The sequence below is a fragment of the Phyllostomus hastatus genome, unplaced genomic scaffold, assembly GCF_019186645.2.
Source record: "Phyllostomus hastatus isolate PE091 unplaced genomic scaffold, TTU_PhHast_1.1 phas_scaffold_78, whole genome shotgun sequence".
NCBI lineage: Eukaryota > Metazoa > Chordata > Mammalia > Chiroptera > Phyllostomidae > Phyllostomus > Phyllostomus hastatus.
The window spans coordinates 63,534,158-63,561,108 of record NW_025334041.1 but is presented as its reverse complement, the minus strand read 5'-3'; the positions used below and the strand labels follow the sequence as shown (position 1 = coordinate 63,561,108).

The following is a 26,951-nucleotide window of genomic DNA, read 5'->3' as shown; positions in this document are numbered from 1 at the left end:
CAAAAATTAAAGATCAGAAATTTGAAGTAATTGTCAGGTATTTCCACTCTGCTAAAACCTGTGGCTAATTTGCCTTGTTAGTATTATTTCATTATGTTTGTATATTTACACTTAAAAAAACTATTTCAAAACCACAATTGGGTATCACTTTATATCCATTAGGCTATTATTTAAAAAGAAACAAAATGGAAAATAACAAGTGTTGATGGGAATGTGAAGAACCCTTGTGCACTGCTGGTGGGAATGTAAAATGGTGCAGCCACTGTGGAAAATGGTATGGAAGTTTCTCAAAAAATGAGATGCAGTTTCACCATATGACCCAGCAATCCTACTTCTGGGCATATTTCCAAAAGAATTAAAAATAGGGCCTCAAAAAGATGTGTGTATATCACTTTCATAGCAGCATCATTAACAGTAGCCTAAAGGTAGACACAACCCATGTGCCCATCAACGAATGAATGAATAAATACAATGTGGCATATACATGCAATGGAATATTATTAGGCCTTGAAAAGGAGGGATATTCTGACATATGCAATAACATGATGAACTTAACAGGCTGACAAAGTGAAAGGAGTCAGACACAAAATGACAAATACTGTAGGATTCCACTTACATGAGGTACCAAGAATAGACAAACTTATAGAGAAAGAAAGTAGGATGGTGGTTGCCAGGAGCTGTCGAGGTGGGACTGGGGAGTTGGTGTTTAACAGGTACAGAGTTTCAGTTTTGGGAGACGAAAATATTCTGTGGATGGATGGTGGTGATGGCTGTACAGCATTGGGAATGTACATAATGCCACTGAACTATACACTTAAAAATGGTTAAAATGGTAAGTTTTATGTTTTTTATGACAATAAATTAATGTGTATATCTGCTTTCATGTAGACCTCAGAACATACTTGAGGGAGGAACAGGTAATCTAATCTCCATTCTACAAACTCAGGAAGGCTCTCAGTCCTTCAACAACTCTCGGCCTAGACTGGTGGGATCCACTGCTTTCCCCTGGGATCTAGACTCCAAGCCTAGGCACCTCTAGTGGCATCACGAGGGTCAACCACTGGATGTCCAGGGAGCTGCCCACCAGCTTTTTCTGCCTTTGGCCTTTAGTCTGGAGGCATGGAGATAGGTCACCCACTTGTTAACAAGCAATACAGATGGCAGGTGTTGGGATCTGAGAAGTGGGTGGTTTAGGCCTGACTGGCATATGTCCTCCCTTTTCACCTTTGTTTCCCAGTTGGTTAGAGACACCAGACCTTCTGCTAACTTCCCAGAATCTGCAGAAATGACCATGGGGATTAAATCTCCCATGACTACTGGACCTCACAGTGGCCTGGAACCTTTAGGAACGTCCTGGGTCTCATCGAAAGCCAGTCCGCTTTCTGGGTAGGTGGATCCACTTCTTCCATCCAGAGGCCACTCCAAGGTTACCATTTGTCAGGCTTCTCCTAATATCAACTCCCAATTTCCAGGATAGCTCCTCAGAACCCAATCCCTCCTTCCCAGGAGGCACTGAGGCTTCCTGAAGCCACTGCAGGACCGAATCTTCCAGTTGGGTCCATGGTCTTCTGCAAGGATTTTTGGCTCCAGACCTCTTCATTAGGTAACTGCTCCTTTCGGAAAACAAGTGGCCTCATCCGGTGCTCTTTGGGCCTTTCCATTACAGGCTAAGAGGAACAAGAGAGAGCTTGGACAACACCAGGGCCCTATTAAGGCAGGTGCAAGACAAGTCGGTCCTCCTCTTTGGTGGCCTGGGGGAACGTGGAAGGGAGGAAAGGGCAGGGGCGCAGGTGTCAGTCCCTGGCGGGCAGGTGGGCACCGCTCCTGGCCCTTGGAAAGGTGGACTTTGGGGAACTCGGAAGTGTCCCAGAGAGCGTGTGTTCTGTGTTGGGGGTTGGTGACAAGCCTGGGATTGAGAGGAGGGTGGAGGAGAGGTCCCTCCACGATGCCCCCACCGGTCCTAACCTCCACTCTGCGCCAACTTAGTGCTGCTCCCGTTAGATGGCGCCCAAGACTTTCTAACCATTTGTGAAAGTGCTCTTAGCCCGGAACAAAAAGAACCGCGAGTGTGAGTGTGTTTGTGACTGTGAGGTTGCAGCATCGCGCTGACACCACGCGTGGCCGCCTCACTGGTCGGTGAGCGCTGGTGAGGACTCGCTCTCGGGCAGGCCTCCGCACCGCCGACCAGCCCAGAACTTTCGTCTTTGCCCTCCCATTTCCCACTCCTGCTAGCCAAGATCCCTGGCGGTGCTCCTCCGGGAGAAGCCGGGCGCCGGCGCGGCCTGGAAAAGCGGACTCCCGCTGCCCGTGACTGCGGGGCCTCCGGGCGTGGAGAGGAACGGCTCTGGGACAAGCCGAGGAAAGAACTGGGGCAAAGACAATGTGCACACTGCAGTCCCTTTTTCCGCCCTGACTTACCGCCGCAAATGGGGCTCACTTTTCAAGAGCAGGGGCCAGGTGCGGGTGTGATTGTTGCTTTCACTATTTAAATGACACTGCTGTTCAGGGTAAGGTTTGCTAAACTTCGTGAGTGGCTTCAAACAACACAGGCCAACTTTCTTGCTGTCCCCAGTGCCGATGGAACATCAAACAGACTCTTATTTTAACACACACGCACGCACGCACACACACGCACACAAACACACACAACTCCTGGGGACCCTAAGGCCTTTGATATGACAGCTAGTATGAAAATAGCTATTTAGGGATGGGGGAGCGAGCAGATTCGACAGCTAGTTTGAAAAGAACTGTTTAGGGATCAAGGAGTGAGCTTTCTCTCCTTTACCAAGTTCATCACTCCTTCCATACCCTCCAAGAAAAGTGACGAAGCTAAAGTGATCCGGTCCCCAAGTCCTTTCCTTAATGTCAGTCCGAGCGGGCACTGCACGCGGAGGGGTTGCTTCTCCCAGGCCTCGAGATCAAGCAGGAGAGGAGACCTTCCCTTTGTGCATCCCCTTGGCTGTGAACTTTCCCGCGCGGTAGGTTCTCCTTTAAGAAAGTAGCGATGTCTATGAATATTTAATACTGAGTGCGGCCGGCCGGAGGGGAGCCCACCAGCTCGGTCCCCGCGCACCGCGGCCCCAGCGCAGAGAGCGCGCGGCAACACTGGCTGGCTATGGCGAGAACCCGGGCCGGCTGGGTGGGATCGGGGCCAGCAGGCCAGACTGCGGGTGAGCGACCGTGGACGTCATTTCTAAAAGAAAACTGAGGTCGCGGTTGGCTAGAGGATTTGTCGCCCTTACTGCCCCCTCTCCCCGGTTTTCTGCAAGAAGCGGGCTCGGTTGCTGAGAACCCGACAAGTGCGCTCTTGGCTTTGACGGTATTGATAAAGGGTGGTTTCAAATGGTGCCTCGAAGGAGGCCTGTTTCCTGTCCGTGTATGGAGTGGAAGGACCTCGCTGGGTGAGTCCAGAGCGCCGGGGGGCCAGTAGGAAGAGCAGGGGTCAAGGAGAGGGGTGGGGGCGAAAACAGGAGCTCAGGGCACCCTTGCAGAGGAAGTTCTCCGGTAGGTTTTGAAAACGGGAGCCAGGGTTAAACGCTGATCCTGAGCGCAGAAGAATGTGAGAGCGTTGGGGGACGACGGGAGCTGGTGATCTGTGAAAAGAGGTTGCACAGACCCAGGGTCTGAGCGGCAGCTGGTGGGAAGATTTGGCCCACCTCGTGGTGTCCCTCTTCAAGGATTCAGGAAACTCTCTTGCCGCCGCTGACCCTCTTCCTGCGAAGGAATAAAGTGAATTTGCTCAGATATTCGATTCCACCATCGGTTCAGTTATTACTGCTTTCACACTGAGTTTCTTTTCTGCTTTCCCCGATTCTATAGTGTGTGTGTGCGTGTGTGTGTGTGTGTGTGTGTGTGTGTGTCCATCCATCCTAGGTACTTTATGGTCCCATTTAGATAAATTAAAACCTAGATTGGTAATGTTTATTCTTAGATAGTTTTACAAAAAGCATGAAAAAATGTGTGAGACACATCTACAAATAAAACAAAAATACTTTTCTTTCTGCTTGAATTGTCTGCAAATGGCTTTCGTTTACTGATTCTGAACCACCTGTACTACACCCCCCACACACCCTACCAAACTAAATCAGGTCATGAATAAAGCAACAATCAGATCAAGCAATTAAATACTAATTATAACTATTAATGACTTTATTACTAATGATTGGAGTTGAGGACTCCAAAAGTGCTTAAGATAATCAAGCTTCTTAAAATTCTGCTACCCCAGATTTTTATAGCCCTCCATCCCAATAAAGGAGGTAAGAAGATAGGGATGATGTTTTCAAAGAGTTCTCTAGTAGGTATCCCATGGTAAATGTTGGATTTCTTTCTTTCAGTAAAGTTTATTGCTACTTCTGGTAAATAGTGAGTCTGCATTGCTGAAGTGTCAAGTATGCAAAGTGTAATTGATGATGGTAGTTACAACATATTTGGTTTGGATGGAGAATTGGGCTGGGGAGGGTACATTCTACCTCCAGCTAGTCTGGTTGTGCTGAAAACTGAAAGATTTTAAGGAAGTGTTCTAAATCTTCAGATGGGGTATGGATATCAGCATAGCTGGGAGGTAAGAAAGTGAGGGATGGTCAACCCCAAGAACAAAGGAGAAAAAGGAACTTGGTCTCCGTTTTAAAATTTCCTTTTGCTTGTGGGTTAAAATGTTTTTGGACATTGGCTGGATGACTGCTTGAAAAGAAAAAGTGAGTGAGAATAGTCTATGTGTGTAAAGGTTATTGCAGCTTGGTTTATTTATTACTGAAGATGGTTTGCCACACCACCCTTCATCTTTACTGACACCCCTTCTTCTCCCAAATGGAAATCCATGCTCAGTTACAGAAAAGGAGGAGGACACATGGAAGGAGGGGGTAAATTGCTTTTGGCATCCACAGCAAGAAAAGAGCAGAGGGCAGCTTGCAGGGACTCTGGTCAGACACCATGACGACACAGGCAGCTAGGGAACCTGGCAGTTCTCTTGGTGTAGGTCACCTCTGTTCATTGGCCCACAGTTCAGCCCTTCATAGTGCCTGTCAGGACACTGGGTGAGTTGGGGCAATGAATTTTAAGTCTGTATTGTTTGGGACATCTCCCCAGCACCTTGGCTTCTGGGTGGAAGCCCACAGCAGCAACACACATCTGGTTCTCATGTATTTCCCAGGCTGGTATGGAAATGCCCAGGCTGCATGGCAGAAACCTGAGCTGGTGTGACAAGCAAATTTCTCTGCTGAGCAGCGTAAAAGTTTGGATAGTGTCAGAGTGCTGGGTGGCCCCTACCCTTGATGTGAAGCACATGACCTCCCTCCTCATTCTATTCTGTTAGAGTTAATTGCTCCACAGTGAGGGCATCTCACACATCAGAGAAGGAATCCTCCCTAGGTAATAGGATGGCACAAATAACACCACAGGTGGAATAATTTTGGACACCTGAAGAGTGTCCTCACCTGAAAAACCCCACCTAAATAAAATGGGCCTAGATTTTTCTTTCATCAGTGGCTTCCTGGGTACATGTCTCTTTTGCCTGGCCCAGGCTGTTAGCAGGCTGTTGGCCCTATATTAGACTGTGCATCCTGACCTTCTGACCTTAAAGCTACTACAGTTTCTGGGAGTGGGAAGCCAACCCCAGAGTCAGATCTTAACAGAATAGCTTCGTATGTCAACGACAAATTGGCTCCTGTCCTTAAGAACCCAGAGGCACCCTGAAAACAAATTCCCTGCAGACTCTGAGAACCCCATGAAAGAGGGAGCAGAGCCTGGGACTCAGCTCCAGTAACTCTCAGTAGTTTGTACCCTGCCTGCCACTATGCCTGGAAGAGGGAAGAGAGGCAGGGCTTGGGAACAGGGCTAAGAAAAATCAGTTGTTCCCCTTCCTTGGATCAGTTGTAGACTAGCTTGAGACAACAAATACCTGAGAAGAGGAGTAGGGGTAGAGGGTGGAGCTGGCCCTGTGGTCCTCCCTGGCGGTCCTCTGGCAGTTCTCAGGCTCTGAGTTAAAAGACCAGAGCTCCCCGCAGTGCCCTTCTGAACTTCGGGAGGTGGTCCAGAGCAGAATACCAGAGGCCTTTGGTCTCTCAGACCTGCCACCCCTCCCCCACCCTTTACTTTAGAGAGGCCCTTATCACCTACTTCTGAGAGGACTTGCTTTCTCAGGAAACCTGGTGAAGGGATGTAGGGAGAGTTGGAGGCATGTTTCCTGCATTCACAACTCCTTTGGAAATTGACATATGAAGAGGAGATCCCGAACTCTGCCAAGATAGGGGCTCCATGGTATCAGAAAACCTCTTTCCTCCTGGTGAACCCCTGAGACCCTCCCTAAGTAACCCTGACACTTTGTTCAAGATGTCAGGTAAGCTGGGAGAAGGAGTTTGGTCTGTCCCCTATCCAAGTAAATACAAATGAATTTTGCTTCTTAAAAAGAAATGTTATGGATTTAAACTTTTCCCAGCCAAAATCCACCTAGTTTCCTCAGGGTCTCTTGTCAGCAACCATGGCCTACCCCCATCTTTTTTTCCATTTGTCTTTGTGGCTTAAGGTTGCTGTGTTTAGGAGGGTTGTTTGTGTGAGCAAGGCTTCCTGTCTCCACTCTCGCCCCATCTCCCTGGATGCAATTACAGTTGAAAGCCACGCACACACAAAAAAAACTCTTTTAAAAATTTCTGCTATTCTTCCTGACTAGAAGAGTTGACGAGACGTAGACATATTAAGATGCATAAAATACAGTGGACTGATCAGCCAAAATGCATCTCATTTGCACTTGTATGTAGCCAGGAGAAGGCATTTGTGTCATCACCACAGCCCCCAGCCCTGTCTGCCATGCTGGGCTGACTGGCTGGAATTTCTGAGAAGGCCCCACTGGAGAGGCCATTTGCTGAGGTCCTGGTTATAGCCCCAGCACAGCCCAGGCAAGCAGGGGTGGGAGGAGTTGGGGAGGGATCTACAGGCCTGGCCTGAGGGTTTGAGTCAGCTTTGTCAGGCTGCTTTGAGCAAGCAGTTCAGGAACTAGAAAGCCTGGCTGGTGGTCACAGAAACTCTGTGGGGCTGTCTCCTGGGTTGAATTAAAGAAAGAGGACAGTGTCAGGTAGTCACCAACCACATTTATACCCACTTCTAATCCCTTCCCAAAGTTTTGTCCTCTTTACCCCATTTGTCACTGGTGGAGGGATATCTCTGCCTGATGAGTTCTTCCATCTTCTAGTCCTGAATTCAGACCCTGAACTTATCCTTCCTGCAAATGTCTCCACTGAGCCCCACTCCTCAGTCCCCAAGTTCCCAGACTGATGACTCTCCCACCAACTCTGAGAGGCCCAAGGAAGCTGCACCAGAGTCCTCAGGGAGCCCAGTGGGGCTGTGTTAGGGATCATTAATGATGTTTCCCCTCACCACCTACTTAATAATTACTCTCTTGCTTGGATCTCAATCTTCCTATTCCCAGGTGCTGAAGTGCCCAACTCCTATCCACCAGCTGGAGGCTGGGGTTGCACTCAGATGCTGGGTCACTGCCAGGGGGACAGGGCATACCAGGTTGAGGGTCCAGAGGAACTAAGGTCCTTGAAGAGCCTAGGGGACAGGGCAGAGGAAATGCCCTACTAGTTGCTCTGAGAGCTCCAATGGCACATCTTGGGGGCATCTTTTCCACATCATCCTCTGTGATTTCCCTGCAAAGGCCATGGTGGCAGACTTCACCAGATCCCCACTTCTCCAGCAAACTTCCTCTCACCCGCAGGAAGGCTTGTGGCTGCTTCTGGGTCTGCATCTTCAGGCCAGATGGCAGCCTATGACTTTCCTGTTCTAACCTCAGGTGAGGTATGCAGCCCAGCAAGACTGCTGCCTCACTAGGTGGCTGCCTGGGGAACAGCCACTGATAAGGCCCTACGAACTCAGGTGCAACCATTCATGCTCAAGGAGGCCTGCAGGAGCAGAGGGTCTGAGGCTGCAAGGCCGACCTGTGAGCCCTGAACCATTGACAGCCTGGGCACATGTGCAGATCCCTGGGGAACAATCAGTAGACTCTATGTCCTGAGAGCCGGAGACACACCTATAAGGTGTGGGGTCCTTTAGAGATCCTTGGTACTACTTTTGCATGAATCCTTTGTTACAGCTTTGTCAGCCTGCACTCCTTCAGCAGCTCCCCATCCCAGGCCTCTCCACCTCCCCTCATATCCTCCCTACATCCCAAAGCAGGGAAGATCTGGGTAGGGAATCTGCTCAAATCAACTTCCTTGCTCTAGATCCCCTCCAGCAAAATGCCTGTCCCTAGGTTGGGGCATGTGAACATGGTTTACACTCCCTTTGCCTTTGGGGTGAGGTTCTCTTGGAAGAAAAAGCTTTCTGAATGTGACCTCAGGCTGCTGCTGCTGCAGACTCCTGCTGCTAGTGAATGAGTAGCTCTCAGGCCACAGACACAGATGGGGGTGACTAGGACAGGTACAGCAGAGCACATGGGTGGGGGTAACCTTCCCTCCCCACAGTAAGGACTGGAGGATTATAACAGAATGAGTAGGGTGAGGGTAACACATCTCCAAACTCAGTTGGTTCCTTTCTACTGGCTACAGGGCAACCAGCTCCCACTGTTCTGGGGTGGACTGCTCCCCTCACCTCCCAACTGAGGTCTGACTGCTCTACAGCCAAAGTACAACCCTAGGCAAATGTTTAAAAGAAGATGCTCTGACACACAGGAGGTGCGAGTAATGGCTGTGTTCATGCACATAAGCTTACCTGCGTCATCATATTATAGCTGCACATCTTCCCAGTTTTTTCTATTTAATTTGTCTTCATTCCTTCTTTCTTAGCCTTTCTGTTTGTACAAGCCATTTGGAGAAAAATCAAGTGTGAGCACCTCTGTGCAGAATCTCTGTATGTTATGTAACACACAGAGAGAGTCCTGAAGTTACCATAATTTTGCTCCAAATCAGTTAGCAAGAGGGTTTCCGACTGCAGTGGGGTGAGGTGGGGATGTCAGGGTAATGCAAATGGAGGTGCAGGCCTCATTCCCCAAGGGGGAGGGTTTTTATTTTCCTCCTTGATGTTGCAGTTCAAGAGCCAGGAACAAAGGGGATAGGTAACTGATCCATCTTTGGGTCTTTCTCCCTTCACTTCTAACCACTCACTGGCAGACCCTCTGCTTCCATAAACAGGGGAAAGCTTTAGGGATCAGGAATATATGTAAATAGTGCTGACCTCTGACAGCTCCTCCTTACCGAAAGGCAGCAAGCCCACTTTAGCTGCAGGCTTTTCAGAATCTTTTAGTGCCACCACTTCATTTCCCAGATGTTGTTGGACTCAAGGCTACTTGCTTAGCATCCTTCTTGTTAAAAATATCCAGGACAACTATTAAATAGTTATCAGGAGAGTTAATGACATTTCTCTGGTTTGAAACATTTCTAAAGCCCTGTTTGAAAGAAATCTTTGAAGAGTACAAAGCCTGATCTGTAGGATTGCCTAAGCAAGTGTAAAAGATTTCTCCTCCAAAAATGTGAATTACATGTACTTTGTAGATGTTGTTTTATTAACTGATGTGTTTTTCCTTACATATTCTCAAGACTAAGCTAGTAAGACATTCTTTCCATTTTGATAGTTTTTGGGTGATACTATACTTTCTGATTAGACCTTTATTTTTAAACTCTGCTGGAGGGTTTTCAACCTTGCAAATGTAAAAGAAAAAATAGACTCTCCCTTTAAGACTCTTACAGGGTGGGTCAGAGTGGAACAAACCTGCCTGGCCCCCATTCACATCTGGAAGAAGCCTTGTCTGAACTTGGGTAGAGTGACAGTGGCAGGTTTGGCACCTCTAATGCTGGCACAAGGTGAGCTCTTTGAAATGAGTATCTGCTGTATTTCACTATGCAATGTTCCAACCGACTAAATGGGCTGCCTTCTGCAGAGAGGCAATCCTAGAGGACAGAACTAATGTGTGATCTCCCAGGAAGCTTTTCATCAGAACATCCCTTGTCCTTTTGTTTTTATATTAAAAAGATGTTTTTGCTTTCCTCTCAGTTCCTCCACATTATTTTATAGCTACAACAAAGAAACATGGACAATGGTTATCTTTTTTTTTTGTCATTTGTAAATGTGTCTTTTATTGGGAACTCACAAAGCCCCTCAGGTATATCTTGTGCTTTTGATGTTTATTCCTGACTCAATGGTTTACCTCAAGATTCACAGTTGATTTTGCCTTTCCCTGGACAAATCTCTCCCCCCAAAAAATGCTCTTCTCCTAACTTTCAGGGGAAGGGGATTCACTTAGAAAAAGCTTCCCGAATTGAAGAAGACAAGACTCAGGTTCTCCAGGTAAGTGATACCAGCTTATACGGGTGATTGGGAAGCCAAGAGCTGGTATCTTATCCACCTTGGTAAAACTCCTGTCAGGAAGGAGGGCAGCAGGAGCATTACTACAGACATTTCTAAAGCTGTGGCAACTAAGTGAGTTTTATAGATAAAATTGTGATGTAGTTCCAAATGGCTCAAGTTATTTAAATTTGAGGGGTTTTTTTCACATGTGCACAGAACACGCCAACTAAGGACATATTAATAGTGCATTTCCACTGGCCAGCTCTTGTGATAACAGCCACAACAAAAAACTTATCTTTTGAAGAATAAGAAAGGGGTGAAGCACCCCTCCATATCTTGTAAGTGATTATTTTATAGTGCTTGGCATCCCCGCAGACAGGAATTTGCTGGACACCCCTGCTCCTTTTTCTAGGAACTGGTAAACTAACCACTCTCCTTTTCCTCCCTCAAGACCTATCTTTTTAAAAGCTAAAATTTCTCTTCCCAAAGGGAGGAAAAGAAAGGAATGAATTAAGTTCATGGAATGCGGCTCTTCTAAGGCAATTATATTTGTAAATAAATGTCTTCCTGTTTATTGCAAAAATGAACTCGAATGCCTCTGGAACACTTAATACAGCAAATATTTCAACGTATGGTTTGATTTCCACTGTTTGTTGGTACTCACTGGAAATTGTATTAAATGAAGTCAGTAGGGGTTGGGGAGGTGTTCATCATCTTTTGACACCGTGGCTGACCTGGGGAGAAGTCACCTCCAAAGTTCTCACATTTGCCCAAGTACGAGCAAAGCTAGAAAGCTCCCTGCCAATATTATTGGAATCAGTCTGGGGAGTTTCAGTTTTGCCCCCGAACTTTTCTAAAGGTGACCATGGCCTCCTTTTGCAGCTTCAGAAACGAAGCCGACGTGACATCTTGTCCGCGCGTGAACTGGGCACCAACCCGTCTCCTGCGCTCGCCCACCGCCAGCTCAGCAACTCCGCGCAGGACCGGGCCCCAGTCCCTGGGCAAGGACAGCATGCGGGAGGTGACCGTGAAGCGGCCAGGCACCAGCGGCCACCCCAGCGTTTGGGAAGCGCTGGAATTCTCCACTTGTGGGAAGCAGAGGTGCGTGACTCAGGCTCTTCCGGGTGCCCCAGATCTCCAACCAGAGTGCGGGGGCGCAGGGCCTGAGGCAGAAACTTCACAAAGCGCTGGCCGCCTCCAGTCCTGTCCCTGCTCCGCTGGCCAGGTTCAGAGACCTCCACTCTTTCCCAAACAATGAGACCCATCCCCATGTGAGGCCAGTCCTCACTGACCCCTGCCCCCGCCTCCCCCAGATGGACTACAGCAGAGGGCTGGATCCTTATTCTGAGCCCTTCCCTGGGCAGTACCCTTGGGAAAAGACCCCAAGTGCATCCATTACAGCAATCCCAGGCCCCGTCTCTAAGCTGGGCCACAGACTTTGAAGATCCATTGGGTCCAGCTCAGTTTTGACTTTTTCTCCAGGGCTCTAGGGTTGAGGCAGCGGCGAGGTGGGTCTCAGAGACAGCCAGGCCCCTCTGAACTGTAGGGTCCCAAGAGGGGAGGCGGCAACCGAATTTCTGGGGAGAGAAGGCTGGACCCCAGCACAGAAAATCGGACAATGTCGAGCAGTGGTCTACCGGCATTTCTGACTTTAGTTCCCACCTGCATTCAGAAAGTAAGCACCAGAACCTCTGGGACCTGAGCCCACCCAGCTCAGCTACTCCTCCAACCTTCCAAGAAAACTTTCACAGCTTCCTATTTGTTTCCTCCTCAGTTTTTTTTTTTTTTCAGTATTTCTCCAGCCACCGGCCTCGTGGATTGCTCTGCCAACTGCCCTTTAGTCTCTAGGGCTTTCAAGGCTTGAATATTTACAGAATTATAATAATAATAATTATTATTAGGCTGGGGGAGGAGAGCAAGATCAGAGGATAGTGGACTGTGGGGGAGAGTAGAAATGTTGATGAAAAGGAATATTTCGACCTGTGTTTTAAAAAGTTTGGTTTGACAATTATCAGTAACCCTGATAGACAACTTCATTAAAAAAATTTACTACTGCTTCTGAAGAGCCGTTTTTACTCGCTTTTAGGAAGATAGATGAACAAAATATTGCGTCTCAAGCTATTTTGATCTGTAATTAAATGGCAGGATCGGTTTGTATTCTCCTACGGCTTTTACAGAAGTTGCAGTGATCCAAAGTCGGGTTGCTGTGTCAGAGTGGCATTTTTATTAATGAGAATACAAAAAGCTTGCATATTCTTAGCCCTGCTTGAATTTAGTTGCTAAGCAACCGCTGTATGGTAATTCATCCGCGAAATTTAAATCTTTGAGAAAGGATCCTGCGTTTTGCTGAATGGTCGCCACGAGGAAAACAACTTGTGGGACTGGCCAGCTGTTACGCCAGGGTAGGGATGCCACCCCACTGAGCCTGCCACTGTCCCACCTGGCTGCCCGGCTCTGCCCGGTGCCCCAGGAAGACCGCTGCTGCCTTCGGTCCGCAGCACCATCCTCGTCCGCTCCTCTGTGATCTTCCATCTCCGCTTGAGGCAGGCCCTGCACCTGTGCAATCCCTCTCCATTCCTAGGGCTTCCGAGACTAGACTGCGACTTTCCACAGCTTCTCCCCTCACCTGCACCCATAGACACGCATGCACATGCACGCGCGCACACATACTGGTGCACACATCGTGCCACCACGGGAAGGCCAGTTGCCCAGACCCCTCTGAGGTCACTTCCAGAGCGGGCTCATAAAGAACTCAGCCCGCAGCCCTCCCGAAGACCAGGCTGCAGCTCCGGCTGGCCGGCAGTGACATCATAGGCTCCTGCTCACCATGCTTGCGCCCACATTTTAGGATACTGGAACAAACACGGATGTGAAATCAAGAATGAAAGAGAGTAATCTAATTAATAGGCCATGAGCCATGCTAACAAAATCAAAGAATCTGATTACACAAGTACCCCTCTTGCTATCTCCGCTGCCCCCACCGCCATTCCTCTCTTCCAGTCTCTGCATGATTTCCTTTCCTAGACTGGAAAGTTCAGGAGGCAAACCCAGAGCTCTCTGATTTCCTTACTGAAATTGAGGTCAAGCCCACGGTGGGCTTCGCAGCCAGGGGGTCACATGGGAGACCTTCAGGGAAGGAACTGAGATGACCAAGAGACCTACAAAACTTGGAGATCTAAAGATGTGGCCTCCACACTTTTTACATGTATCACTCTCAACAACAACAACAACAACAACAACAACAACAAGATTAACACCGGTGCTGATCGCTTGCTTGTGCTGTCAGTAACAGGCTAGGAGAAAGAGGCTCTTCATTCACAGTAATTTAAAGAAGACATTTAAAAAGAAATAACATAACACAACTCTTTTTCCTATGTTACCTTGTTTCTGGGTCACAGATAACCTCAAAGTCTTAACACTCTTTCGACACCATGCCCCAGCATAGATGTCTGAGTACAGCCAGGTATTAGGTTTTATCACTGATACATAGCATCTGTTCTAATCTGCCTAGTCAGCCACATGCATTTCATGAAAGAATTCTTTAATTTCTATCCTTTTGCCTTGAAAAAAAACAGGTCCACCTCCTAAATAATTAATTTCAAGTCTGCATCCAGTGCCAATACTTGTTGCATCCATTTTAGAATTTGATTAATTACCCTGGAACTTGGGCAAACTAAACTCCATGTGGAGAGAATGTTTCTTCTTTCAATTTAGTTCTGAAAGCTGCATGTTATTGATGGATCTTACTCTATTTACATACAAATTGGTGCAAATATGCCCATCTCTTAAAATGCATTTTGTATAAATATATAAAAGTGTCATTTTTAATTTAGCTTGAGAGGTTGATCATTTATTACAAAAATAAATGAATAAATACAATGATATATTGTTGTTTCCAACAGGATAAATACTTTACAAATATATAATTTAAAAACAAATTTAATTGTTAAAATTATTTAAAATAGTACACTTATTGATAAACTATCAATAGTATATACTGCATTTAATATTAGAACCAATTCTCTGAATATTGAAAACCATTCATACAAAACATTATGAGCATGGTAATGAGCAACTACTGGAGGCTACAGGGAAGCAGAGGGACTCTTTAAGATCAATAAAGAACAGTTCTGTTTTGGAACAAAGAAGAAGTCCTTAGCTCGGTATTTATAAAAGGCAGAGCAACGACAGCAAAGTGACTATTTTAAATACACCTTGAATGATTTATTGCCCAGACTTTCAGGAGAAGATGGTTGGGTGAATGAGGTGACTGGGGCTTGGACAACACATCAGGAGCCACAGGAGATTGCAAAGTATAAATGGCCCTGGTTTGGGATTAGCCAGATTGATGGAACAGAACTTTGTCACTTTCCTTTGGGTTGGAAGTGGAGGAGGGGGTGGATTGAAATGGAGGAAACAAATGGGCACTTTACTAAGCACAAGACACTTGCTCTGCAAAGGAACACAATGACCAAATTCATTAAAGAGATCTGGTGATATATAACAATATTTTCATTATTTATGTTAGTAACAGTATAAGCCTTAATACAAAACCTCTCAGTTCCATCTGCTATCTATTGTTTTTCAACCATAAATTTCATTTTGTAAATACATTCAAAGGGTTGATTTTCAAAATACAGAGTGCCAGCATTAGCTCATTTAAAAAAGATGTAAAATAATGAAATAAAATGGTCTTGCTTTCCCAGCTTCTCCAGTTAAAAGTTTCTGTTACCCCTAAATCAGGGCTTCTTCCAAAATAATCAACAAAGGTTGATTTTTAATAGAAAACAGTGTGAAATCTAATGGCAGTTCTTTTGTTGTCAGTCAAATAAAGTAAGCAAATAGCTCCTAAAATTTTAAATAGACCCACCATCTAATCAAATCAACCACTACCAATCCTGTAGGGAAAACAGGATTTCGTCTCACGCGCCAGTAGTATACAACATATGAAAACAACCACACCCAATCCTCAGCTTTCCAATAATCCTTCTTTGCTTGCCCCTGTACACTCTCAAGGATGATGAAGTTTGCTCCGACTCCCAACTCCAGGTTGTAAATTCACTGGGCAGAGAGATTACAATAGCAAGAGAAATAAGGAAACAGGAAAGCCAAGGAAAGTAAATTGTGGTTTCTTGTTTTAATTTTTTCCTTTTTCTGTTTAATAAATATGGCCTTTTTCAGATTTCACAAATCAAAATGATTGTGATTTTTAGTAAGATTGGCGTTTAAAATAATGCAACCCAACACACGGCCATCTGGCTGGGCTTGATTTATGAAAGTGACAAAGGGTCTGCCTGGAAGAAATAACTGTTCCTTGTTGCTCTCACAGTTTGCCGGGTTTTTTAACCCCTGCACTGATATCTTAGGGAGAGGAAGTGAGGATGAGAGAAGAAGGCAAAAGTGAGTGATAGCTAAATGAGGAAAATTATTCTATAAAAATCACAGCTTTATCACCCCCAAATACTTTTTTAAAGTCCAATGTGAAAGGACTTAGCTAAGCAGAACCTTTTCTGTCTTTAGTACTCACAACCTGAGACATCACACTTTCACTCCCCCCCACCCCCCGTTATACATATTGATACATGAATGTGATAAACGTGACCACTCTACAGGGTGTATCAAAGGAGTGATTCAAAAAGCCCCCCCCCCCCCAACCACCAGGGCCAGTAAAGAAGACATAGAAACACACTGGGGGAAGACCAAATAACAGAAATGGAGAATCTTATGTCTGAGTTGGTATTCACACTGAGGGTAATGCAGTGTGGACCATATTCAGGATTTTAGAACTACATTCTTTCATTGCAGGAAAAACAAACAAAACAAAACAAACCCCAACATGGCTTAATAATTTAAACTGAATTACATACTTATCAGTGGAAAGTAATTGATGTAAAATGTTATAGACTTGTGAGTTAGTCTTCACAACTATCAGTCTTTAGAAAAAGAAGAAAGAGATATAGCAATATGGTGGGGAAGAGAGGGGAAAGAGGCTAAACTTTGGGAAGGGGGCTCTGTATTAACCATTAATAAGCAGTTGGAACATTTTTACTGGTGATGACATAGTCCAATCTAATAAAGATGAAAAGGACCCAAGTATCTCCAAGGAAAGGACAAAAACACTAAAAACACCCACTGAAACTAAGGGAAAGAAAAATATTGTGAAATTTACAGCTTATCAAGGAGTGGCTACTAAGTTAAAATCAGAGTACTAGCAGTTTCTGTCATGTCTGTCCTTCACTCTAGATTTCCAAATCTACCTTAGGTGCAATAAGCTCTACTTTACTTCCTCAGTGCTATCACTTAAGGATATACATTAGTAAAAAAATATGTTCTAAAGAACTATTTTATTCCCACACAGTGTTTATGCATCAGACACAGGCTATTTCATTCTAACAAATTTATTTTCTCAATCAGCTCTTACGGAATCACTACTCAAATTAAATTACAATCAAATGATCACATCAAAAGATACCCTTATTACCTAACAACTGTCCATATTTTCATTTCATTTTGATTTGTGCTCGTCTGAAAAAAACACGTAATACAAGATCTGGGGAAAAATAAATTACCGTTTTGTAGCAGTTCATAAGTATTCTGAATAAAATATTAAAAGAAGTCATTTAATGAAAATATAAAGCAAATATTTTTAGATCAACAACGGATCTAACAATTCTATATTGCCGTCTTTTGAAAAGTCTGTTTATTAAAACCTACCAAAAACACTGCTTGGAAATGGCAGTATTATATAATCACATCCACGGCACCCATTCAGTCAAAGTTGGCAACGGATTGAGGAGTGAAGTCCAAGAAGGGCAGCGGCTGGTGCTCAGTCTTTCCAAATCCCTTTAACTGAGTCAGTCCAGAAATAAAAAATAAAATATTAATAAAAAAAATATTAGCGGTGGAATCTTTAGGCATCGTCCACCCGAGTGGCAGACACTGCTGTCGGGGTTGTTGGCCAGGCCTCGCCCCACGCCCGGTCTTCCTGCCCGCACCCCTGCTCTGCCGGACTCTCTTACTCCTTGACAGATGAGCGGATCTCCCCTTCGCCCTCGCTCATCCCTCTGCTCTTTCGTGATGCCTTTATTTCCGAGGTTATGTGGATGAAGCGCATTCTTTTTCTTTTGGCATTGGTCTTCAGTTTGTTAATTTCAGAAGCTGTGAATATTATTTTTTTGCTGGAGACTGTTCTTTTTTCTCTTTCCCATTTCATAGTCAGTTTATTTGTTCCCAAATGACTTTAATATGGCCAAGAAGAACCGAGTCCGGAGCAGAGTCATCCCTGATTAAAACCGGCGCCTCTGCTTTCTTTCAGATCGCTCCCAGGAAACGAGGTACCGGTGGATCACTTTAGGCAGCCCTTTGGAGGGAGGGGGGTGGGAGAGACGGGTACTTTATTTATTTTTTTAAGAGGAGGGGAAAAGTCAGGTGCTAGGTTCTGTCCACCGTCGCCGTGTGGGACTTCTCAGCGTGCGCAAAACTCCACGAGTGCAGTTTTGGTGCGTTGGCATTTTCACCCTTCTTTGAAAAGAAAATCAAGAACAAAAACCGAAACACCACCACAGGATACATAAGATCGCACGATCGCCCTCCTTCTCTCTTCTGGTTCTGTTTGTTGTGTATATATATAAAACCGTCTGGGTATTTATTATGCTTTTTTGTTTGTTTTGCCTCTCCTTCCTTGGGCTTCAAAAAACATCTCTTCGATCTGTCTGTCTCTCTCTCTATTTTTTTTTCAAAGGGTGGGCAAGCCTGTCTTTGGGTAGAGGGGAGGACGGCGGCCCGGCCCGGCCCGGCCCGGCCCGGGGCAGTCCGGGTGCGGTGCGGGTAGTCGCGGCGTTGGCGAGGCGTTGGCGGTGGCGGAGACTGCGCAGGCGGCGGCGGGCCCTAGTGTCGCAGAGTCCCTGGCCCTCACTGCACGCTCGTCTGCAGTCCGTGGTGTGGCGGAGGCGTGTCGGCGCTCACAGTGCCCACTTGTGAGTAGACGTCGTCGGGCGTCTGCTGTTGGATCCCGGGCGGCGTCATGCGCTTCTCCTTTTGGCGTCGGTTGCAGAACCAAACACGCACGACCTCCTTCTCGAGCTGCAGGCTATCGGCCAGGTTGGTGATCTCCTGCGCCGAGGGCTTGGGGCACTTGAGGAAGTGGCTTTCGAGCGCGCCCTTGACGCTCACCTCGATGGAGGTCCGCTTCTTGCGCTTGCGGCCCTGCGCTGCGATCTTGTCGATGCTGGTGGGGCTGCCGGTGCTCGAGTCCGCCTCCTCCAGCCACTTGTTCAGCAGCGGCTTGAGCTTGCACATGTTCTTGAAACTCAGCTGCAGGGCCTCGAAGCGGCAGATGGTGGTCTGTGAGAACACGTTGCCGTACAGCGTGCCCAGCGCCAACCCTACGTCGGCCTGTGTGAAGCCCAGCTTGATGCGCCGCTGCTTGAACTGCTTGGCGAACTGCTCCAAATCGTCCGACGTTGGCGTGTCCTCGTCAGAATGAGGGTCGTGGCTGTTGAGTCCTGGTCCAGAGCCGCCACCCGTGTGGTGTGGCGGGCCCTGCGCGTGGTGCGGGTGCGGCGGGTGTGGGTGGTGGTGGTGGTGGTGGTGGTGTTCCGCCAGCTCGGGCGTGTCCCCGCGCACCAGCCCTGGGTGCACCAGGTTCTGCGCCCCGCCACCCGCGCCGCCTCCACCACCTCCGGGCCCAGGGGGTGCGCTGAGCATGCCGTTCACCGTGAAGCCCCCGGGCTGCGAGTACAACAGGCCCTGCGGCGGTGGCTGCTGGCTCCCCGCCATGGACGGGAGGTGTGCCGCGGCAGCGGCGGCAGCAGCGGCTGCTGCAGCAGCGGCGGCCCCCCACCCCCCAGGGTGGCCCTGGTGCGGCGGCGGCGGCGGGGGCCCGAGGTGCGGTGGCCCGCGGTGGTGCAGCGCGGTGCCCGCGTGCAGGTCGTCGCGTCCGGAGCCTCCCTTCACGTCGGGGCCCTGCGGCGGCGGCTGCTGGGGACTGCCGGCCATGCCCACGGCGCTGCCCGACCACGGTGAGCTCGCCTCCACCGCGGCAGCGGCGGCGGCTGCGGCTGCAGCCGCGGCGTGGGGCAGGGCCGTGACCCACTGGTGCGCGTGGCTGAGCATATGGCCGCCGTTGCTGGCGGCCATGGCCCCCTGCATGAAGTCGCTCTGGACCATCTTGACTGAGGACGGGTCCCCTCGGTAGGCGCCGGAGGTCACAGCCGCACTGCCTGGCTGCAGGCCTCCCCCTCCTCCACCCGTGCTGCCACCGCCTCCCCCGCCCCCACCGCCGCCAGCCCCCGCCGCGTCAGTGTGTACAATGGAGCCGGCCGCCAGCAGGCTGTTCCCCGGCAGGTAGGGGTTAGAAGCCGCCGTGGCCATGCCGCTCCTCTCCCGCCACCCCACCGTCGCCACCACCGCCGCCGCAGCAGCAGCAGCCACTGCCGCCGCGCCACCCCCCCCCCTTCCCGCCTTCTTCCCCCCACTCCTCCCCCGCCCCCGCCGCTGGCCCGGATCGGCCCGCCGCAGCAGCCGCCGCTGAGGTCCCCGGCCGGAGCTGCAAAGCCGCTGGGCAGGGCGCTGGGGTCGTCGGACGGTCTCGGTCAGCTGCAGCAGCAGGAGCACCGCTCTGGGGAGTGGGGCTAGCTTTTCCAGGCGCGCTCCGAGGCCGCCCCCTTCAGGGGGGGTCTTGGCCGTCCCCCCGCCCCGGTGCGTTCGTCTTGCTCCAGCGGGGCTCACCGAGCGGGGCGCGGGCCTGCGCTCGGGCTCTAAGCTGGGGCGCCCGGCTCCCACTCCTCCTCCTGTCCCGGTGAACGCGGACTCTGCCTGGACGCGGGGCTCGATCCACCTGCTAAGTGGCGATTTCACGGGAGACAACAAAGAAAGAAGCCGTTTCTTTCTTCTTGAATCAAATTATGGATGACCAACAGCCGGCCTGCGCCTTTCCTTGGCCGCTCTCCTCTCCTCTCAGGAACACATTTCACTCGTTACCCCTTGGAGTAGTAAAACTTTTTTAGTCCTTGAAGGCGTGGTGATGCTGGCTGCTGGCGTGTGCGGAGAGGAGAGGCTAGCTCCTGCTCTCCTCGTATGGTCCTCTCGTTTCAAGTTTTGTTCTGTCCTAGGAAAACTTCTTGCGATGCTGCATTGCTCTGAAGTTGCTATTGCCGGAACTCTTGGTTGCCTCTGAAACAAGAGTCCTCTTTCATTCTCCTCGCAACAGTCACAGCCTGATGCGACATCTTTCCTTTTAGGCAGAAACGAGGAAACAAATATAACAAGGAAAAAATGAACAGGAGAAAAATGAGGTCGAATGGCTGTTACCTTGTTGCTGAAGGTTGGGGTTGGTGTTTTATTTTTTTCCCAGCTGTTGTCTGAAGGAGGAGGAGGAGAAGGAGGAGGAGGAAAAGTGCATTGGTGGAGGTTGAGGGGTGTGTGTGCATATAGGGGATCCTTGATATACAACCAACTCCAGTGGGCACGTTGCGCGGCTCGTAGGGTGCAGGGCTGGCGCTGGCGCGGGCGGTGCGCGAGCGGAGTTGCAGTGGGAGCTCGTTCTGCGCCCTGGTTTGCGCGCTCTCTCTCTCTCACTCTCTCTCTCCCTCTCTCTCTCCCTCTCTCTCTCTCTCTCTCTCTCTCTCTCTCTCTCTCTCTCTCTCTCTCTCTCTCTCTCTCTCTCTCTCTCTCTCTCTCTCTCTCTCTCCCCCTCCCCCCTCTCTCCCCTTGTCTTGCCCGCCCGCTGGCGCTCCAATCTGACAGTTCGCTCCGGGTCCCTCCCTCTCAGAGCAGGGACTGTCGAATGTTTACCCTCGCCGCGAGCGCACACCCACCACCACACTTTCCCAAATACAAGGAAGTCCAGCGCCAGGGGCCCCATTGATTGGCTACCTGCTGAGTGATTGGCAGGCCCGGAATGACTGGCTCAGGACCCGACGTCCCCCTTCCGGCCGTTTCGATTGGTTGCTTTTTAATTTAGGCAGAGCGTCGTGTATGCGGGAAATCTGTCGTCCCTCAGGCTCCCTCCCCCTCTCCACTTTCTCCTCCCCGCCCCTCCCCCTCCACCCTCTCAGCCACATCTTAACTCTTAGTGTCCGGCAGAGTCCTAGGCGTACCCTCTGTGGCTTTGGACGTTCGCAGGAGGCCTGGGAGGACGGAAGGGAAGCAGAGAGAAAAGAGAGGGAGGGACAGAAGAGGGAGTTAGAATCGGAAGGAAAACGAAGGGGGGGGGGCAAAGTAATCATGAAATAGAGCAACCAACCCACTCCACCTAGGATTGCGTAGTGTCGCAGCCCTCCTGCCCCCTCCTATCCCAGAGATTTGTACAGCATGCGGCGAAGATGCACCTTTCAAGCTAATACCTATAGACAGATGTGACCCCAGTGGTTTCAAAGTTTCCGCTTTCGTTCACCAGCCGGCCCCCTCTCTGTCTCGACGGGCTTGGGAAACCGGAGCTCGCAGCGCCAAGATCTCAGGTCGTGGCCACGCTTCTTGGAAATCTGCCACCGCAACTTTCCACAGCCGCTTCGCGCTCGCAGCGGTCCCCTTTGTTTAAATTCTTGCATGCCATCATCTGGGAAACCGTCAGCCCGGGACCAGCGCGGCGCCCGTGCGTGCGAGCGGACCTCTCCCTGCCGCGGCTGCACTCGCCCCCACTTCCCCTGCCTCTCTCCCTCTCCTTTCCTCCTACCCCCTCCCTCCTCCCTCCTCCGGGTCAGGCAAGTAGCATGCGTTCCCTTGTGAGTTTGGGGGGTGCTAGTCTGCAGAGTGGGGCTATGTTTTTGAAAAGCATGCCGACCTTGCCCCATAGATACATCGTAAATGTATTTCATCCCATTGACTTTAGCAATTACCGTTGCCGCCAGAGCTGGCCTAAAGAACCGGAATTCAGTCGCTGCCCCCTCCACCATTTACTATGTGTGCTTAATGTGTGTCTATGTGTGTATAACTTCAGTGTGGTTATTAGTGGTGGGATTTGCTTGCTGAGTTTTCTAAGGCACGGTGGTGCTTTTCTTTCTTTTCTGCCTCCGATGGGTTTGCATAGTAGATGGGGCTGGCGACGACAAACGCTTTCTCAGCCCAAACCGGGCCGAAAGAGTTAAGGGGGGTGGGCGGGGGAATGCGAAGGGTAGGCGGGAGAAGCCGGTGGGGGACGCGGCCAAGCGGAAACGCTGCACGGAGAAACCTCAGCGAACCAAGAAAAAAAGAGAAAGTGGCAACGAAAACAAGGGCAAATTGAACCCTCCTCGGGGATTTCAAATGAACTAACCTAAGTCGGACATTCAAATAAATACATCGTTCTTAATGAGTGTGCGTGTGCATGCAACCCGCAGCACAGCTGCAGTACTCCAGCTCCGCTCCCGCGGCCCCGGCTTGCTCCTGCGGCGGGCGCCGGAACCGCGGCCCTGGACCTCGCTGCGGAGCCGCGGAGTGCTCCGATTAAATTGTGAACAAAACTGCCCTCCCCTCCTGGGGAATAATTCCTCTGCTGGGCTTAGTTGGGTGAACCCAGTTAAAGCAAGAGAACCCAGCCGCAGCCACGCAGCCTTTGCGTGATTTCCAGATTAACAGAAACACGTAGAATTTATGTAGGATCCTGTCCAGCTCTTGCTTGCCCAGGGAGAGATACCTTCCTAGGTAGGTTTTCCAGCAAAGCCATTGTTGCTAAGGTATAGATGTGAAAAACAGTGGTAACCAAACCTTAAACAGCACTAATTTTTCCTTTTGTGTCCCCATAAGCTTCCTTTTTATATTTATGCACGTGTATATGTATATATAAAAGATGGAACACAGATTTCATTGAACAAATCTGAGATCTCCAGGTGCAGACTTTTGAATAGTAAGTGCCAGCACCCCGTGTTTTCCTTTCCTGCCGATTTTGCTTGGATCTGGCTCAAAAACCGAGAGTCTCGTGGTTTTGTTTACACTGAATGGGGAGGATAGGAACAGAGCCATGGGGCCGTCTTTCATTAATATACAGTGAGGATTTTGTCTAAATTACTGCTATGAATTTCACAGTGCACGCTTTCAAAAGCAGTCTCAGGTGGCCTGATGAAACGTGATAGCGCCTCTGCAAACATATCCACTTTGTTTCTTTTCAAGGAGGGTGTGTGCGTGCGAATGGGAAGCCCCCCCCCCCAAAAAAACCCACAGTGCTCCTTGATAACAGAAACGCACTTTTGTTCCGAGGTTTGTCTCCTTAGTCCCCCCCTTTCCTCCTTCTTAGTTCTCCAGTCGCACCCTAACCACCCCCCAGCCCCACCCCACCGGCTCCCTCCCTTTGCGACTGTGATTGTTTTGTCTGGGAAAAAAAAATCCAAAGTATATAACAAGGGGAGAACAGTTAGTGCTGATTTTCATTTGCATACATTTTCATATATTTTGGTGAAAATAATAGACTAGTGGAGAGCTGGGCTCCGAGGAGTCAGTGTGAAGGGAAGGCTAAGGATACATCGGTTCTGGGGAGTTGAGAATATGCCTTCCCCCACTCCAGTCACCTCATTTAAAAAATAAAACATCTTTTATTTTAAAGTCTTACCCTGGAAGTTTGGTTGGTAAGTGTTTTTCATTTTCTTTCCATGTTTTCTCTTTTTCTTCTTTCTTTCTTTCTTTCTTTCTTTCTTTCTTTCTTTCTTTCTTTCTTTCTTTCTTTCTTTCTTTCTTTCTTTCTTTTTCTTTTTTTCTTCTTTCTTTTTTTGTAAGTTTGGGAACTTATTTTCATTGCTTGGGACAAGAGAGTGTTCACAAGGCAACTGTTTTTAAGGAAGGGAAAGTGTGTTGGGGGAAGAGAATTAAAAAAACCCAGCCCTGATAAAATATATAAAAAGATGGACTTATTCCAAAGCTTCCCACAGCAAGGCACTTGGGGAAGGGGGTGCTATCAACTTTAATTGTTGATTGCAAGGGAGGGAAAAAGCCCTAGAAAAGAAACAATTATAAAGTGCGCAGTATTATAAACATTTCTTGTTTGGGGAATTATAAAATGAGGACCAGAGAGGAAGAGACCCTCCTTCTGTGGCCAGTACAGAGTATGAACTTGCTTGGGACTGGGGTGAGGGGATTCCTGCTGGGAGCCAGGGTTGGGATGGGGGGGTTGGCAAAGGGAGGGCAAAAAGCTGCAGACTACGGAAGCAGTGAAGGAAGAAGAGGCAGGAAGTCGGTGCACCCTGGCTTATTACCGTTTCTGCTACAGCTACCTAGCTTGCTTGTGAAAGTCCACCAGAAAGAGGATGATCTGTCAAAGAGGATGATCAGTCTAATGGGGACATCCTACACTTTATTCCCAAAGGGGGCTGGAGCGTGAGCACTGCTAACTAGATTTTACTTTGGTTTTAATATTTGACAACTGGCCTTGTCCCCCTCCTGCTCCCTGGATTTTGTAAAAATTGAGGGTGCAGTTACTTGTTAGATGCAGTTAATTAGATAAATATGGCTGGAGGAAATAGCTAGGCCAGTTCCAAGCTGATGAGGACACCTTACCTTCATGAAATAGTCTGGAGAGGATTCCTAAAGCTTCTTGGTTTTGTTCTTTTTAAAGGAAGCTGTGTTTGGGTGATGAGGGGGTAGACTCAAATGGCTGGAGTTTTATTGCACTTTTTTATCCAGAACACCTTGCAGTCTAAAATTCTCAGTGTCTTTGGCAACAGTTCGTGCCAAATCAATGAAATGGCTTGTGAGGAGGGAGGAAGAGGTTTCAGTTGGGAGAGGAGTAAGAATCGCGGGGTTTCCACTCCTTGTTTACGTGCTTGGCAGCTTTGCTTTTGACTGGGGTTAACTCTCTCTGCTCCATTGGACCAGATGCCATATAGAGCTGCTCCCTGAAGATCATTTGTTTCCTTGATGGGGAACATTTCTGAGCAGAGCATATTGGTTGCCATAGAGAAAGAAATAAAAGGAAGAACACTAGTCACATTAAGCTATATGTTTGTGCACTGGGCTTTAGATAAAAGGACCTTGGTTCAACCAAAGAGGAGAAGCCAAACTAGAGATTTCTAGCGCCACTAAAACTAGCTTTATTATGTTTTGGACTTTTACACTTGAAACATATAAGCTAATTTTATTGGTTGTTGTTAATTTTATATGACACGGTGTACCGAACAAAATAAACTTTCGAAGCGCTCAGGAATCACACTAAGAACTTGTCAGCAGGGGGCGCACTGACTCGCTTTAGCAGGTACTGAGTAAAATGTAGCTGTATCCAAAGCAAATCTGCTCATTCAAACATGCCAAAGGAGCAAACCTTTCTGTGCAGATTCTCAATGAGTGAATTCATTGCATAACAGAGGGTTTTAAACACGAGGACAATGACTTCCCCATCTCCCACCCATCTATATCTGTGAAATGGCCCTGAAAGAAACAGTTAAAGGATTTGTCCATTTCTCTCAGTGAACTGTATATAAGGCTGGAAAACAGAATTGGGCTGTGAAAGCAAGAAAGCTTTAAAAATTATTAAGGGCATGTAATAAACTACTTCAGAAACTACCATTCAGGTTGTATTTGGGGAGAGACGGTTAAAAAATAAAATGCACCCTAAGGTATTACTTACTATGTAGTGAATGTTCTTCAACTTGATTCATACTTTGACTTCTAAATTAACTCAAGATCCTGGAGATTTACTTAAGGCATCCTGGATGGTTTTTTTTTTTTACTTCATTTGATATTTAATGGCTACTTTAATTCTTGGTTCCTCCTATGGCTGTATAAAGAGTCTGGGTTTATCTTCAAAGGATTTGTTAGACAAAAGAAAATACAATATAGCCATTGGTTGGAGGTAACTGTGAGCTTGAAAAATTTTAGCATAATATTACTTAACACAGGTGAAGAAAAGTTTTAATAGAGCACCAGGTTTCCTTCCATCCCAGGGATTTTAAAATACTGCCTCTGGAAACAACTTTATTTGGGTATAGGATAAAAATGGTATGTGAAAAACTTCCTAATAGAGTGAAGAGCAAATTTTGACCAATTTTGAGGAGTTAGCCAGTTTGTTACTAACAATTTTCCCAAGGAGATTTAGAAAGCATGGCTAAGAAAGGGCAGCCATAAGTGACTGGAAGTAAGAAGCTGGTGTCCAGAGTTCAGTAATTCAGCGCACCTGTGACTGTGTCACCTCGCCTGTTAGGAAGGGGGACAGGACGTGAAGCTCTAATGTTTCCCAGGAAGAGGAGGGAAGACAGCTTTTTCTAACTCAACTCCAAGTCAACCAGCTTCCAGTCATGAGTTTTACTTTGAAACTAACTTTGAAATGTCAAGGTTTGGCTTTCAATGGTGTTTAATTTGAGAGGGTTGAAAGATTATGGGGACTAATAAGCAAAGGAGACATTCTGAAAATAATTTTAATTCTGTGATTTTTGTCCAGGAGCTTTCACATTTAGAGTCAGAAAATATACTGTTAGGTTTGTGCTGATAAAACAATGTGGAAAATTGAGAAAACTGTAACTTGAGTCCAAACATTGCTTTTTCTTAAGCTCTCTGGACAAAAGACTTATGAGAGAAATCCACATGAACTGGACAAATGCTCAAAGCTCCAGCTTACTTTGCATGCCTGGGCTGCTGAATACATTTAAAAATTGTTGAATGGGAGTGGAGGGCAGAAAACTGTACTTGAACAATGATTAAAATAAAATTAAAAAAATAAAATAAAAATTGTTAAGGAGAGAGGAAACTTTTCTATTTAGCCAGACATTTTGCAAAAC

The 26,951-nt window shown here is 47.9% G+C and overlaps 2 protein-coding genes and 1 long non-coding RNA gene across 4 annotated transcripts in view; 2 read left to right on the top strand and 1 right to left on the bottom strand.

The window, feature by feature from the left end:
* The first annotated feature begins 1,291 nt into the window (after positions 1–1,291).
* On the top strand, positions 1,292–12,325 carry LOC123811256. The gene is made up of 7 exons (XM_045827268.1): positions 1,292–1,386; positions 1,667–1,811; positions 2,233–2,465; positions 2,756–2,978; positions 10,213–10,275; positions 11,158–11,376; positions 11,822–12,325. Exons 1-7 carry the CDS (start codon positions 1,292–1,294, stop codon positions 11,975–11,977), a joined length of 1,134 nt encoding a protein of 377 aa, XP_045683224.1. The 3' UTR covers positions 11,978–12,325.
* A 4,279-nt stretch (positions 12,326–16,604) lies between these two features.
* POU3F3 (POU class 3 homeobox 3) lies at positions 16,605–19,707 on the bottom strand. The gene has a single exon (XM_045828510.1). The coding sequence runs from the start codon at positions 19,645–19,647 to the stop codon at positions 18,187–18,189; it is 1,461 nt and encodes a 486-aa protein (XP_045684466.1). The 5' UTR covers positions 19,648–19,707; the 3' UTR covers positions 16,605–18,186.
* A 3,985-nt stretch (positions 19,708–23,692) lies between these two features.
* Positions 23,693–26,951, top strand: part of LOC123811843 — a 56,232-nt gene continuing 52,973 nt past the window's right edge. For both annotated transcript variants that reach the window (XR_006784446.1, XR_006784447.1), the window contains exon 1: positions 23,693–23,813. This is a non-coding gene — a long non-coding RNA (uncharacterized LOC123811843). The remainder of the gene's footprint in view (positions 23,814–26,951) is intronic.

Excerpts from the sequence above, each read along its gene's own strand:
- LOC123811256 (XM_045827268.1), top strand. The coding sequence starts at position 1,292 with ATGGGGATTAAATCTCCCATGACTACTGGACCTCACAGTGGCCTGGAA. Across the intron at positions 2,979-10,212 it reads GCTGTGAACTTTCCCGCGCG|GGGAAGGGGATTCACTTAGA; the intron begins GTAGGTTCTCCT and ends CCTAACTTTCAG. Across the intron at positions 11,377-11,821 it reads TCCACTTGTGGGAAGCAGAG|GGTCCCAAGAGGGGAGGCGG; the intron begins GTGCGTGACTCA and ends TCTGAACTGTAG.
- POU3F3 (XM_045828510.1), bottom strand. The coding sequence starts at position 19,647 with ATGGCCACGGCGGCTTCTAACCCCTACCTGCCGGGGAACAGCCTGCTG.